We start from the raw sequence: 16,605 nt of genomic DNA on the forward strand, positions 1-16,605 counted from the left end.
TCTTGTGTAACTTGCATCCGTATAACCAAGCTATCTTCCTTTTCCTTTCCACTTATCTCACCACAATTTAAATTGTGCATAGTAAATTGCAGCTCACAAAAGCTTATGGCTTTTAATAAAATTTGTTAATCAGAAAAGGTGCTTCCAGACTCTTGATTTTCTGTGAGCATATTATGTTATTGAAAATAGTTGCAAAATTACTCTTGTGAGACACAGTTTTGACTGTCATTTTGATTGATTAATTGATTCATTCAATTTCTATAGCTAACCAACTCAACCAGGTGACTCTGGGTGGCTTACAAGCCATGAGCTATGTTAGTTTTCTTATTAAACAGCTTACTTAGGCAATAGCATCCACTTTTGCTAAACATACAATGGCCTATATAATGAAAAAGGTTGGAGACCACTAAGATATCTCAATGGCCAGTGATGATTTTGTAGCTGAAACTTTCAACAAAAAAGCAGATACATTCACACAAAGAGGATAAGTGCCATTCAGAATTTAAAAGCCTATAATAAATTGTCTATGATTGTTAAATTGTTCATAATCTAATTGTTCTCCTTATACAAAAAGCAGCCCATTAATTTTTCTTGGAAAAGGGTCATTGTTAAACTTGCAAGTCCATTGTATCTTGGTTATTTTCCTCTCAAACTGGGAACAGTGGGAACAGGAAAACACAGTGGAATCTTTTTTATGAACACATAGAAATTAGAAAAAATGACAAAAGTTCATTAGGTACCAGGCTGGCTTAGTATATGTGTTGAAAACTTCTCTGATCAGTGTTACATCTCCGTGTTCTATTAATGTTGTGACTGCCTCCGTCTTGATTTCCAGACACTCTGCAAACATGCTAATGTCTCTTGTCAGGGCAGGAAATCAGTAGAAATAAAAATCACAAAATAGAACAGGGGGAACCAAGCACTCTAGGGCTGGGAAGAGGCCCTAGATCCAGCCCCTCATTTTCTGCTGCTTTCAAGATTCTTGAATGTTCCTTGGCTATTTCAGCCACAGGTGCATAATTGCTAGGCTGCTCTTGAGGCTGGCCTTCCCCTAAGGTACCTTAAGCAACTTTCTCCGTCTCAGAATCTTCTCTGTTTATTTATCATACTATGAATCTTGGAAGGAAAAGAGAATTGTAGCAGTCACAGGTAACTTAGAAAGGCCTGAAGAGCTAGGGATGTATCATCCTGGAAAAGCTATCTAAGTGCTAACTAAGTGCTAAGACTATGACCTAACAGCTCATAATCCCAGCATATCATGCAGAAATATGTTGCAATTCCCAGAATCCTCCCTTTTAAATTTTTATGAATCAATCTTTCAGATACACAGCCACGTGTTCTGCAACAGACTCTGGATGTAGAACACATAGAAAATACTTATCAGCTGCTGGATTTTACTACTGCCCTGTGAGGTTTTAAACATCCATCTTAAAATGTCCTCAGTACTCCCCAATGTGATTTCTCATGTTGGTCAATGACTGTGGTTTAGTCCAAAGGAATGAAAAAAGTGAATACTGAAATTTATTGCTAGCAATCTGCTAGTCTTTGCTGTTTAAGAGATGTGTTGCATTATGGGCTACTTACTGTATAGTAAACTATATGCACTTCTTGAAGAAGATGAAAATCTAGAACCTTACTACTCTAATTCCTACATCATTTCACTACACCAATTCTTTCTTTCTCTTTCTGTTAAACTTCTGTTAAAATACAATAAACGATCTCTTCTTCCCTTATCCCATCTCTTACCTATACATAAATCCTTAAAAGCTTGTCAGCAGAAGTCCATTAAGGGTTGGAAGAGATAACAACATTTCTGTTTTAAACTCAATCAAATAATCCAAGTTTAAGTTCCTTTCTTTTACTTTTTCAAGAATTGTCAAATTAATATATATTCAGTCAATATGCATTTGGAGGTGAATACATCACACAAACACATCAGAGATTGTTATTCCCCACAATGAATGTCCCTCCAGGATCTAGTTTTGCCAGTCATCAAAAGACTTATTACATTTAGAAAACCCAATAAATATGAGGATTTATTGTGGAAGAACCCAAAGTGAAATTCCAGCACACAAGCCTACGTTTCTGAATCTCAGACAGCAATTGTGCAATTATTAGAAATACTTTGTAGAAAAGTGCTACTGTCACGTGGGGAGGCTCATGTGACATCAAGTTGAAAGAACACATATGAGGGACCACAATAAAGACTTCACATTATACATGTTGATTTTTTTTGAGGGAAGAAAGGTAATACAGAATAGCCCATCTCTAGACAGCTTATGGCAAAGCATATGTTCATATGGAGCTCCTGAACTTCCTTAATAAGATTCCCATTGAGATTTGTTGTTATTAAGAAGATAAGGGATTTTGTTTCTCATGGTATGCAGATATTTTGTTCTGTTGTTACTTCTAGTTAAATGCATTTTTAAAATTAAATTGGAATGAACATATTATTTCAAATTGCCTTCATTTTCTTGGAGAGAGAAAAAAGTTCGGGTCTCCATCATTCACCTTTGATGTCCAAGCTCATTCATCCTAATATGTGGATGTCAAGAAGATAAACCACCTTTGCATTAAATTATAGAGTACATCAGAATTACAGTTAAAAAAATAATTAATTATTAATTCAAGTATTAGTCTCTCCATCTATCAATTAACTTACATACATTTATATGCAGACAAAAATATTCCCAGAATAGTATTCTAAGTTTTCTGTTGTTGCAGAAATCATTTTAGTTGAAGCACTTTTGCATTTTTCAAAAACAATTATTGATTGTTGTCTGCAATTTTTTTCCAAGCACTTATATTTATGCGCGCGCGCGCACACACACACACACACAATTTACATTCACATACAGTGGAAAATGTTACTTCTCTATTAATCAAGAGGCATATTTTTACTTAATTAAAATGTTACTTTCTGCTAGGAATAGGCACTATTCCTGCTTGAATTATACTAGTGTTCTAATCATCCAAATTCATTTTTCAATTAAATTAAACAGAAAACTAATTTTTAGACTTGTATACTCTCTTTTCTTACTCAAATACATCACATCTCATAACGTATAACAGTAGCTTTCTATTTACCTATCCTCTCTGTTGCGGTCGACAAAGTAGAACTGTTTTCGAAGCCACCTAAAAGTAAACAGTTTTGAAATATTTGTAAATATGTCAGTGAATCACAAAATCTTCCTCTTTAAGAATCCCCCAAATCTTGCAGATTATGTATGTTTGAAATGTTATGAAAGGAAGCATGGGTTTTAATACACATGCTGGAAATGAAGGAGAGGCAGTGAAATCAATATATAGTATGCCCTGTGCTTGAAATGGTCCTTCTGTTCCAAATTGTTTTCTTACCTTTCAATTTGCAATGGAGTAGCAGCTTTTAGAGTATCTGCCACAAGCCATTTCAACCCTTTGATCCACATGTTGACTTCATCTTCGGAAGTGGCTGTGAAAATAAAGAACAAACCAAGCCTGTCAAGACATGACACAGGCACTGACCCCTGTATCCAAGAAGGAAGTCACTTTGCAGCTGGTTTCCAATAGACGGAAACTAACCCCATCAATTTTGAGATTTACAAATTATAATAGCTATAAAACCAGTGTTTAAGGAGGAACAATCACATTATTTCAACGTTTAACATTCAATTCATTATGCTTGCTAAGTAAGGAAGAAACATGTTTGTTATCTTCTGAGGCAAATCCCATATGGCAAACAAGAAGGATCTCCAGGGAACTTCAGTAATCAAGTTAGTTCTTTTTTCATCTTTTCAGGCCATAAATGTGCATGCCAAAACTTACTCTTTAGCATAGCCGAATGTCAACAGACAGGCTAGTGCCATGCTATAAAAGCTAACAATCATTTAAAGATATGTCTATCAGCCAGTTCAAACAACTATCCTACAGTAGCATAATAAGGATGCAGATTGATTGCTCTTATTCAGAATATGGCATATAGTAACATGTTTGCTTAATTGTTTCATGCCACATTCACTATTCCAGTCAGTCTATTCACTGCTTGTGTAGCCATAGGGCCAGTGCTTTTTTTGTAAAAGAAAAAGGTGCCAGAACTCACACATGCCATACAACCTGTCTTGCCTACCCTACAAGGTTCCATCCAAAAACGGTGCCGGAACTCCATTGTGAGCGTTCTATGAGAAAAAAAGCCCTGCATAGGGCACATAGTATGAGTTGAGGGTTAGGCACCCCAGATTCTGCACAAATCCAGAATCTTGCCCTATGATTAATGCCTTTTGAAGAATTATCCTCAACAAAGGGAAGTGAGCAGAACACGATCCGTATTGAACAATGAGATTTCTCTTTATCTTTACCTTAGAAACTACCCCCCCATTTCCAAATATTAGAAGGTATACAGGAAGATCTGTATACTTTCTAGAATTTGGAGAGGGGAAAACAACATTTAAGACTCTATTTAACTTTTGAAACCATAAGAGAGTAAGCCAATACTTGCACCACAGCTAGTCATAGAATTAAAGGAGAATGTCCATGTGCTCAGAAGACTGTGGTTCAAGAACTGGCAATAGCTCTCAGTCCTAGCAGCTGTTAGCAATTCTAGAATCATTTTTGCTCATTTGTTCCTCTCTACTGTTCTAAGCCAAGTCTTGTTTTAAAAAGGAGATGAATAGCAATGGTGTTGCTGGCATTCAAAAGCTGCAACAAAAATTGGACTGTAGTGTCATTTCATCGGTTTGATCTACCCACAGTGACAAAGTAAAAGACATCTAACCTTGCAAACTGAGTGTTTTTAATCTGAATTCCATGCCATAAAGGATGACAAAGCAGTGAGACTGTTCTGGGCGGAAACAAGAATCTTCCTGGTATCGGTCAAAATCTCTGGAGTTCTTTCCCTGACGAATTTCTTGGATTTCACGAATATCAACTGTTAAAAGAATAATAAGAGGAAAGGGGGTTGAACTGGAACAAAATTAAGAACAAAAGTACTTTGTAGCTGAAAGCACAATGGGAAGTGCCACAGCTTGATAAACACTGATAAACAACATTATCTGACAATATCATGCAGTTACAAAACATGGTCTTCTATTTGCAATATTAAGTTTACTGTTGCCTCACTTCTAAAACATTAGATACTGGGACTTTTTTTTTGCTGGAGGAGAGATCTCCACCTGAATTACCCTTCCTCTTTGTAAGATATGTGTATTAAATGCTGCTTTCCAATTAAAGCATTTAAAGTATAATCCCAGATTCATATTTATCCGAGTTCTATGATCAACATTTAAGACATTTCATTACTTTATGAACTTTGGGGTGGTAGTAAGGACTTGCATGACACTCTATGGACTTTAAAGAAGCAGGATAGGAAGACTACTGACTCTTTTGAACTTTGGTGATGGAAAAAACTCCTGAGAATTCTGCGGACAGACAAGTAAAACAATCAAATGGATTGTTCACCAAATCAACTTGTCACTCAAGGCGGAAATAACCAGGCTTAAATTATCCTACTTCATACACATTTAGCAAAGACCTAGATTTCTGGAGAAGGCTCTAATCTGGGAAAGGTAACAGGAAAGGGAAGGAGAGGATGACCAAAAGCAAGGTGGGTGAACTCAACTACAGTGGTGATGGGTATACCACTGGAAGGCCTGAAAGACCAAGTTAGGGACGGCTCATGACGGAGAAAATCTATCTATGTGACAACTAAGAGTCAATGGCTAGACAAGTACATAACCAATCAAGGAAGGATTTGCAAACAAACATTTCTAAGATATATTTAATTTCTGGCACAGCAAAGTATGCAGATGTAAGTCATACAATAAATATGACCGAGTAAAAAAAAGCAGGATACTCAAGAAGAATGAACTGTAAATAATGTTGGGCCAAAACAACAAAAAATTATCTAGGCTAAAGTTACAGTGCTGATGAATTCAATTCATTCATATAACTCAAAACTATTTTCTCTACTGAGGTCCCTATCTTGAATCTAAAATCTATCCTGAAATTCCTATCTGAATTATAATTCATTCCAAGTAATTGTAATTATAAACTGCAGTGAGCAATTAACATCATTGGCTGAGAGATAGTGACTGACCCAAAGTCACCCAGCAAGCTTTCATGTGGATTTGGCTAAAAAGCAGACCCTGTGTCAGGATCCACCCCAAACCACGTCTTAGGAAGATAAAAACTCTTGGAGTCAGTTCGAGTCCAAAAGGAATCTTTACTAGGACATGCTTGGTTGTGGGAATACAAGACAGGACTTAGTATTGTTTTACAAATTGAAATTTTATAAAGGGTACCCGGTTCAACCCCCCTTCCCTCAACCCCATTTGGTCAGCCCCCATCCTTCTACTTCGTGTCATCCCTTTCATGGGAAAAAAAAAGGAACTTCGAATCTTTATGGTTATTGCCTTCTTCCTCTCCAGAATTAAAAGAAAACACAAGCCAGATACCTTCTTCTCTAACGCTCTCTTTTGATCCCCCCAGTTCAAAAGGTTCCCTTGGCCTTTGAAATAACCTAAGGCAGGCTGAATCCACATATGCTCCTCCTTCCTCGGGAGATGGCAGAATCCATATGGGGGGGGGATAATGTTTTAAACATACATTTATGAATGTGGTATAAATGGATTCTGACACCCTGCACTTGCAGGAAAATGCTAAGAAAAAAAACCTGTACATGAACAATCCTGGCACCACTAGAGGTCACTGTGGCAAATCCCAAACTGATAGCAACGAATATTTTCACTAGAAAAAAAGAAAAGAAACATCAGTAGCAGATAATTTTTAAAAGTCTCCTAGGAACAAAAGTGGGGGGGGGGGAGGAGGAGGGGACTAGTTTTATGAAAGTAACAGAGAAGTCAAACCTTGGTTTCTTTGTTTGCTATATGAACAAATGCAAGTTCAATGAACAAATGCAAGTTTGCACTTTTACCTCGCAGTGGATATTGTTGATTATATGTTTGCATTTAGACTAAATATCTACACATTTAAGTAACTGCAACTCATATACATACGCTATACAATTTCTAGCCCAGAGATAGTCTTCCTTGGCCTCCTATCCCAAATTCCAATATGAAAATTTGGTTTATTGCTACATGAAGCAACTCCATGCATTTACGTTCAGCAAAGTAACAAGAAGATTAAATAAAATGAATTCTAGATTTACTTAAATCCAGCATGATAAAACTTAATGAAAGTTGACGAATAGTATGGGAAAAATGTGAAAGGCAGGAAAGAGGAACCAAAGCTGATGAAACACACAACATAGTGTCCTTTTCTGCTATAGAAGAAGCTCAACCACCTTTTGCTTCCTAAAGAGGAATCACTTCCCTCAGCCCTCCCAGATGTTCACCTATCCATAGATTCTCCATCTCCTGGACTGTAATGAACCTTTACACCTTGGCCATTTTGTCTCTGGAACAATTTAGAAAACTGATCCTTTTCTGGGAAGTGAAACTCAAGAACTGAATACAGGTAGTCCTCAACTTACAGCCGCAATTGAGCCCAAAATTTTTGTTGTTAAGCGAGACATTTGTTAAGTGAGTTTTGCCCCATTTTATGACCTTTATTGCCATAGTTGTTAAGTGAATCAGTGCAGATGTTAAGTTAGTAACATGGTTGTTAAGTGAATCTGCCTTCCCCATTGACTTTGCTTGTAAGTAGGTCGCAAAAGGTGAGCACATGACCCCGGGACACTGCAACTGTCATAAATGTGAGTCAATTGTTAAGTGTCTAAGTTTTGATCCCGTGATTGTGGGAATGTTGCAATGGTCACAAGTGTGAAAAATGATCATGGCATTTTTCAGTGCCATTGTTAACTTCGAATGGTCAATAAATGAACCACTTTTTTCTATTCTGATCCAAATTGGTTTTTCTTATCTCCTTGAGCTAACATTTTTCTTTTGCTTGTTTTCAATGACCATTCAAAAATGTTCAGTATGCAGTGACTCCTGCTTTGTATCTTGCATTCAAGACTGAGTTAGATTACAAATAATCTTACAGTTCATTAGGTTTCAAGGATCCATATTTTTCCTTATTATAACTTTTCATTGGAACTCAAATTTTCAGCATTAATTTCTCACAATCTCAGGGGCTCCATCTAACCAAGAGGAAATAATTAGGAAGCAATCTAGCTTGCTTCTGGTGATTGAGAAGACAATTCTCGTTCCTTGCTATCTTTTCCAAGTAAATAATTTATCTCGGAGTTGCAGTCTTTCATGAATACAGACAGAATCATGTAGTGATGAAAGTGTTAGACTGGCACCAGGCAAACACAGGTTCAAGTCTATTCTGAGGTATAGAAGCTTATTGGGTGACTTTAGGCTAATCACTTTTTTCCGCCCAACCGCTTGGTGTGGTTGTTGAGGGGCAAAGTAGGAGATGCCACATCTTTTTGGAAGCTCCAAAGGGATCTGCAGTGAGTTACAAGAGGTCAGTTACATCCCAATATTTGGTTAGGTCCTTGTAGGCTTATTAAGGCACTCCAAGCCTGACTAGTCCCATCTGAGACCTTTGACAGAAGGTTAGGATCTATAAGAAATCATTGCACTAGTTATATTGCAGAATTAAATTTATAAATAAGAGTACACTAACACATTTTGGAAATGCAAATGTTGTTTAGTGTTTGTTTTTAGCATGTTACAGAAAGTAGGAGTTTAAATATAACTTCTTTTCCTGAAAGAGAAGAGTGTACCATAGTATTTATTTTCTACTTTAGAGTATGACGGTTTTGTTTGGTTTCTTAAAAAAAAAACTTGATCCAGTCCAGATGCACTAGTCCTTTCCATCAGTATACCTAACTAAGCGGCAGCACCTAACCAGCTCTGGCTAAACTTGAAAAGTTAAGCAGGGTTGATGTGGTTAACATTTGGATGGTAAACCAACAGAAAACATTTCATATAAGAAGACAATGATAAACCACTTCCATATTATTACTAAGAAAACTGTATAGGTGTGCTCATGAAGTCACTAGCTTGAAATTTGATGAGATGTTCCTTTTTTCACCAAAGATTTGTTGAGTTTACAATTGTCAGCTTCTGAACTCAGAAGAGTTGGGAATTCTAGGAATTGCACCCAACATATGTGGAGATTAACTAAGATTTAGAAAGTAAATACAAGTAATTAAACTTGTTCCAAAACAATACTTCAAATGGATAAGTTAATGTGACAAAACAAAGTCAGACTGTCTTAAAAGAAAGATGGGCTAAGGAAGTGGGGGAAGGATTCCTATCTGATAATAATGCTACTTTTCCCTATCTGGTTCTCAAAGTAGCTTCTACACACAGATGTGGCAGAAAATCAGACACTTCTCTGAACTGCGTATCTGTGGGAGACTAAACTGCGTAGTGCTCTGCATGTTGACACATGTGTGGTTCAAACTTCCTCTCTACATTTCATAGCAGAAAGTGAGCATCTGTACTGTAAATAAAGTATTTTGGATTTCAATTACAAAATCAGTTATGTCTCTCTTATGTGCAAGAAGATCTACTTACTGAGCTCCATGTGCCTGAGAAATGGAAGACTGTTTATTTCTAAAACCACAATACTGTGGCTTTCTCCATCAAGAATGTCATCTCTCCTTGATATATTTTTGTGAAGGGGACACCTATTGCTTATATAAAGGGAGTCATAACAAAATGATAATACATAAGCACTACTGCCAACTTTTTTTCTGTTCCTTCCAAAGTGCACTTGCTTGAGCCTCCGAGATAAATCATACAAAAAAAAAACACCTCAATGTGGGCGATCATATCATTTTGCTTTAGCTAAATCAATCACAATCAAGGAAGAAGTTAATGGGTAGAGCATCAGCAATTAGATTTAATTACTGGGTTTGCACACGATCTACACTGAGTTAAAATGAGGCTGGGTAAGTTGTTATAGAAACCAAGCCATTATCTTAGTATGTTTTATGAATCAATTAAACTGTAATATGTGAACTTAGCAAGTATGTTTTGTTAAGAAGGGTTTAAGGTTTACCATGTTGCATTAATAAAGTCAGTGTCCCAAAAGTAGAATCAGTTATTCTTCTGGGTAGAAAAAAATTCCTCTCTTTCACTTTGCTTGGAGGATACAAGCAATGAGACCTGATGAACAACAGAGTGAATAAAAATCAACTCAAGTAATTATTGTTTTTGTAATTGGTACTTTGGGGCTCTTCTTGGTCTATCACAATTGAATCAGTCTCAGGGATACTGTAGTAATAGTTTTCTGTACTAGGTTGAGGGCTGGTCTAGATAGTCCAGTCTTTATAATATACAGTATGATTCTGTGAAACAATGATAATATTACAACCTGAACTGAACAGTTTAGACCCGTGGTGGCGAACCTATGGCACGTGTGCCACAGGTGGCACGCAGAGCCCTCTCTGTGGGCATGCACGCCATTGCCCCAGTCCTAGTAGGCCTTCAGCTGGGTTTTATAAAACCTTTTTGCTTTCGGCCACCGTATGCAAAAAAAAAAGTTCAATCAATTTCAACTTCTCGCAGGGAAAAAAAGATCTCGCAACGTTGGAATTGATTGATTGAACTTTTTAGTCCCACCCAGTCTGCCGTTACCACCGCAGCCATGCCCACCCAATGGGCCACATCCACCCAATGGGCCACACCCAACTGGCACCCGATGTATATAAGTGGGTTTTGGGTTGCACTTTGGGCACTCGCTCTCTAAAAGGTTCGCCATCACTGGTTTAGACTGAAAAACAAAAAACTCTCATGATTGTTCACTGCGAATTACAATATCATTAGTGTTATTGATAGATTATATCTGCCCCAAAGAAATGGAGACAGAAGTTTATTTCAAGTCAAACAAACTGTTGGAAAAGATAAGTGTGCATTGGCTGATTACATAAAAGACCGTCAAGAACAAGCACTGATGCAAATTAAAAATTGGAACTTATGGAATGTGCAGGAAACAAAACATGAATATCAAAATAATGTAATAAAAACTGAAACAGAATGCTGGCAAGGAAAAACATTATATGCTTAATTTCTATAAAAGATCCATGGAAAATGGATAAAAATAAAATGAGGCAATGGATTACAACTGGAACATTACAAAAAGAAACCGAAGGCTTGATTTTGGCTGCTCAAAAGCAAGCTATTTGAACCAATAAGATCAAAGGCCAGAACTGATTTAAAGTGCAAATTGTGCAACAAAAAGCAGAAAAAACAGTAATAATATATCTAGCTCATGCAAGAAGATCACACAAACTAAATATCAAGAACATAATGCAGTTCCAAGATGATTCACTGGAACACCTTGTAAAAATATCATGTGCCAATAATAAAAAATTGGCGGGAACATATAATTGAAAATGTAGTAAAAAATATTTAAAATATTGTGAGATTTCTGAATACAAACTGATAAAGTCTTGATGCGTAACACATCAGATTTGACTGTGGTTGACAAGAAGTGCAAATAATTGATGTGGCAATGCCAAGGGATAGTAGAATTGAAGACAAAGATCATAAAGGATCAAGATCTGAAAACAGAAATGGAAAGATTATGACATGAACAATCAGTGGTGGTCCCAATGATTATTGGCACACTGGGTATCATACCAAAGAGTTTGGGGAAGGAGTAATAGAACTTAGTTCTATTCAAAGGATGCTAAATAAAAGAAGAATTGTTGCCATTTGGGAGAGAAGAAAGAAAAGAAGGAAGAGGAGCAGCAGTAGCAATAGAAGCAAAATTAAAGGCACCCAGAATAAAATTGGGTAACCCTTCCCCCCCCGAAACCATGTCTTCTCCCCCTTACTTTTTTTTAGTTTGGGGGACTCCCTTTTAAGATGTGGGATTCCCAGGAATCCAGATGGCAAATCTTCTTCCCAGCAGTCTGCATGATAGGATAGGATTATCTTTATTCCAGCTGCCTTCAAGGCTCTGCCACCCACATGCCTGTTAGGAGACTACAGTAGCCAGCGGTAAATGTGCTGTCAGTTTGCCTTTTTCACTGCTCCTTCCTCGGATGAGAACCAAAGAAGACATTTCAACTTTGATTTAGATTTCAGTTTCAACTTTAAACAAAGTAGGGAAACATACAGAGCATGGCTTTTGGAATTTTTCCCAATCAATTTACCAGCAGCAGCCACAGGATACATCTGCATTTTCTGGGTAACAAAGTAAGATGCTATGTCAGTTTTTTCTGCTCTCCTCCAGACACCCTCCCTTCTCCCTCAGTAGCATGTGTCTGTGTGCACCAGGAAGCCAAAGCAAGCAACAAATACACAGCTTTGGATCACATATTCAGAGGAAAGAAGGAGGGGGGGCGGACTTACGATAGGAGGGACGTTTCAAATCATTGCTCAAACTGCTTCTCCTATAGGAGGCCCTGGGAGGTTTTTTGCTGCTCCTGGCCATATCCAATACCCCTCTGATCTTCCTTTTGCCGGCTTCTCCTGCGACACCAATGTTGGTCCCATTCAGTTCTGTTTTCTGAGTGTTATCTTGCTTACTGACAGAACTGTGAGCCTTCTTTATACACTATTTGCTTCTACTCTATTAGAACGTCCATATCTATTAGAAGAATTTAGAATATACTGTCAACTCTTCATCAAGTGCATTTCTCCCCCCCCACCCCCCCTTTTTTTAAAGAATAGAATACTTTCTTTGGGCAAGTGTGGTTAGACACACAAGGAATATCTCCCCGGTACAATAGCTTCTATTGCACAACAGTAGAAATAATAATGCTAATACTAAAAATGGGAAATCTTGTTTTATTTTTATTTCGTTTTCTTATTTCATTTTATTATTATTATTTGGTTCCCTGAGAAAAACTCCCTATTTCTCCCATTTAAACTTAAATTTTGTCTATTTCAAAGATTCATTATTCTGAATCTTTCTTTCCTCTTTCAAAGTGGTAGCCACTCCTCCTCCTTTTGCATTATATAATTGCTATTCACTACTATTGGTTTTTTTTTGGGGGGGGGGAAGTCACAATTTAAAATACATATTTTCTCTTGCTCTAAATCAGGGGTGTCAAACTCAATTTCATTGAGGGCCGCATCAGCATTGCGGTTGCCCTCAGGGGGCCGGGTGGGTATGGCCAGGATGGGCGTGGCCTGCTGGGTGGGCGTGGCTAGAGTGCGTATGGCCTACTGGGTGGGCGTGGCCAGCTCTACATCGTTCGCATCGAGGGTGCCTATGGGGGCCTGGGCAGGAGTGGGACAGATCTGAGGGTCTCTGGCAGAAGGAGGGTCTCTGGGCCAGGGCCAAGGCAGTGGGGGCCGTTCCCTCACTGTTTCCAGGATGGCTTCGCGGGCCGCATGAAACCACTTCGCGGGCCGGATCCGGCCCCCGGGCCTTGTGTTTGACATGTCTGCTCTAAATCATTGCGAGCTCCTTTTAGAATACCTTTTCATCTGTCTAGTTCAGGGGTCGGCAACCTCGGCTCTTTTATGACTCGTGGACTTCAACTCCCAGAATTCCTGAGCCAGCTATGCTGGCTCAGGAATTCTGGGAGTTGAAGTCCACGAGTCATAAAAGAGCCGAGGTTGCCGACCCCTGGTCTAGTTGGACACAAAAGCAGAGATTGCAATAAAACAATACAAATTTTCTAGCTCTTCCTCCCCCCCACCCTTCTCAGGTTTCTCCAAGTCACAAATAACACAAAAGCCCAGCCAATAGCAATCACCCTCTCGAAGATAAACAGGAAGCCTCTTCAGTAGAGCTCCTCTTTAGCCTCCAGGCATGACAGCACACCCACTTGTTTCAAGTACAGCTCCTCTCTTGTTTCAGAAACAATGATTACTTTGGCCAGGGTCAGAGGTTACCAATCCCACGCACTGGGGTTTGGTTACACAAATATTCATTCCCCCTTGTCAAGGCAATCTTAGCCGGGTGGAAAGAAACTTGAGCAGCTGGAACAAGATGGCTGGCATAAGAATTATTATTATTTAAATTATAGCCTGAGGAGCTCATTTGTTCCTGGAGACTGGAAATCGCCCCCAAAGGGCAACAGACAGATGTCATAATAGGAGACTGCTGCAGATGTTGAGAAATACAGAGCAAGAGAATGGCACACAGTCAAGGCTGGAAAGCACATTGTAATATTATATTAACATTATAATGGTTATAATGGGACAGGATTTGCCTCTCAAGTGATACTCCTGAGTCCGCATCTCTGTTGTCTCAGTTATCACATAATGCATGTTTAGTTGGCAGAGAGCTACATAGCCAAAGTATTATTATTTAATCCCTTTTTCTATTTCCACTCACAATTCTAAAATTTTCAATAATAGCAGGTATCTGTGACAGAAAACCTATCTTTAAGGACACAGACAGTCATCCAGTCAGTTATCACAATAGAGGGTAGGGTGCCTAACGTCTGCCTTTGAAGAGAATTTCCTTCACCCTTCTCCGCCAAAAAAAATCCCAGCAAAAGTCAGATCAGGTAAGAGCCCCTGGTTGAGATAGTATTAGAAGGAAAGCAGGTTTGGGCCTGGTTAGTACATGGATGGGAGGCAAATACAGGGCTGCAGGCTAAGCTAAGAAGCTTAAAATATCCAGGAAGAAAGCAGTGGAATTTTACTTTTGCACTGCTGCCAAGGAAATTGTATATTTGTAATATGTTAAGCTTGACTCAAGGACTTGAAAACAGAATTCTTCTATTTATTTGGGGAATGGACTTTCCCTTCCTGGATGGCCTTCTGTCAGGATTGCTGTTCTAGGCAAAGGGGCTGCTGGACCTGATATACCTGAACATCCATTTTAAAGCTAACACTCTATGATAGCATTGAATGGGACAATTGTATTTGGCAAACAAACAATATTCCCTCCTAAGAATTATGAGCATCAATACGGAGATTAATTGTGGTTAATACGTTAATTTCATTTCTGTCAATTTCTGAGACCATCACACTAAGAAAGCATAACTGAGCTGTGATAAAGGGACAAGAGGCCAAGGTAACAAACACAAAACGGGGGTGATGCTATTCCTCTGAGCCCTAAGGAGAAAAAAGAGGAAATCTTACTCAATTCCATAAAATCGATTGAATGTGCTTGTTACAGCAAAAACAAAAAGTTCTTAGACATCTTTTAAATGTTTAATAAACCTCCATGTGACTCCTGAGGTTATAATGATTTTCAGTACAGTGGAGTGAACCTAAAAGGATAAATCATATAAAGATTATGCAAATAAAGCCCAGCTAAACAAGTGGTTCACTCCAAGCATGTCCTGGTCCCAATTTGATCCCTAATCCATTATCAGTGACAGCCATTCAAACAGAATGATTTTATTTTTCCAACAAAAGCTTACTTTGCTTTGCACCCTAGCATTTGACATAGTTTTACATAAAACTTGTTCTAACACATTTAACTCACTGACTTTCTATCAGGCATCCAAGGAAGCGGGTTTTAACCCACAACAGAGTATGTACCAAATAATTTGCTATTCTGTCAATGCCATAAAACTCCTTGTGGCTTTTGCTTCAAGAGATTTTGGTGGCTTCTTGATTTAACAAGCATTTTAGCTCAGCCATAACACAAGCACAGGTTTTGTGACAAACGCCTTCCTCAATCCAGATTCTACCTGTTGTACTGTGGACAATCTATTTTGTTTCCTGTTTTCAAATACTTTTAGACAGAAAATCAGCAATGACAGTCCATAGTATAAAATCAAAAAGATCAATTGACTAGATTTCCTCAGCGGCCTATGATATAGCCTTTTATCACTTTTTAGTAGCTCAATCCAGCCTCAGAATTACCAAAACCTATCTGTCAGTACAGTATTCCACAGCCAATGGCATGAATGACAGCAGACAAGAGGGAACAGCTATTGCAACTTAATTTTGGAAGCTTTCTGATGTGTTGCAGAATAGTTCCCAATATCCCTTGCTAGCTACTCTGCATAATGTAGGATCAGAACAACAGACCAAAACAAGCAAAAAAACATGGAGACCATGGTTTATATGCTTGGATTACGACATCAATACCTTTTTGATTCCTGCTACCAAGTTTATTTTTTTCTCAAGTAGGATCTAAAGAATGTATTTGAGTTCACGAATCATGTACAGTAAGCCATGGTTTGCTTAACCATAGTTTACTGAATCAAACAAGAGTGGCTGGTCTCACACAACTGTTTTCCTTCACATCTCCCAGCTGGACTTATGGAATCTGACAGAGGAAAGCATTTTCTATCCAGCTTCTATCGTTTCATCGGGACCATGAAGTTTTGATGACAGGCTGTCTTCAGCAGTCAGAACAATCATGAGTACTGATAATATTCCATTTTCTCCATTTCTGATTTCCACAATAACATCTTTTAAAATTATGTGGATAGTGCATGTATGCATCCATAAGAATATGTACCGGTATTACTTCTTTACAATGAATTTGCAGGGTGATTCTATTTAGTCATATGTCCTATTGATCATTGTACCTCTATAGAATTTAGATGCAGAGTACACTTGCAGTTCCTAAAAAATCAGGAAAAATGTACATGTACCTTGCACATTAAAAACAAACTGCTTAATAAAACACATTTATTTTAAAGGAAAAATCACTTCCACTGAAAGCTTGTGAAGTCAAAACAATTTGCTGAAAAGAAGCTTCATCCCACCCATCTCTGATTTGTCATCATATCGGTAGCACTGCTTTAGGAACATTATTTTATTCACAGATCAGCTAAAC

At 38.1% G+C, this 16,605-nt stretch overlaps 1 protein-coding gene across 5 annotated transcripts in view; it reads right to left on the bottom strand.

Moving 5' to 3' along the window:
- PLCG1 (phospholipase C gamma 1) overlaps positions 1-16,605 on the bottom strand; it is a 97,398-nt gene that overhangs the window by 58,473 nt on the left and 22,320 nt on the right. For 3 of the 5 annotated variants that reach the window (XR_014492022.1, XM_083358796.1, XM_083358795.1), the window contains exons 2-5: positions 4,751-4,903; positions 3,358-3,451; positions 3,088-3,135; positions 2,512-2,535 (exon numbers count right to left, since the gene is read on the bottom strand). Coding sequence is in view for 4 of the 5 variants with exons in the window: in XM_083358796.1 (XP_083214922.1) it covers positions 2,512-2,535; positions 3,088-3,135; positions 3,358-3,451; positions 4,751-4,903 (319 nt within the window). In the remaining variant the exon portion in view is untranslated. The remainder of the gene's footprint in view (positions 1-2,511; positions 2,536-3,087; positions 3,136-3,357; positions 3,452-4,750; positions 4,904-16,605) is intronic. The other 2 variants (XM_083358798.1, XM_083358797.1) reach the window with 1 other exon arrangement.

Source organism: Vipera ursinii (assembly GCF_947247035.1).
Source record: "Vipera ursinii genome assembly, chromosome: 3".
In the NCBI taxonomy this organism is placed as follows: Eukaryota; Metazoa; Chordata; class Lepidosauria; order Squamata; family Viperidae; genus Vipera; species Vipera ursinii.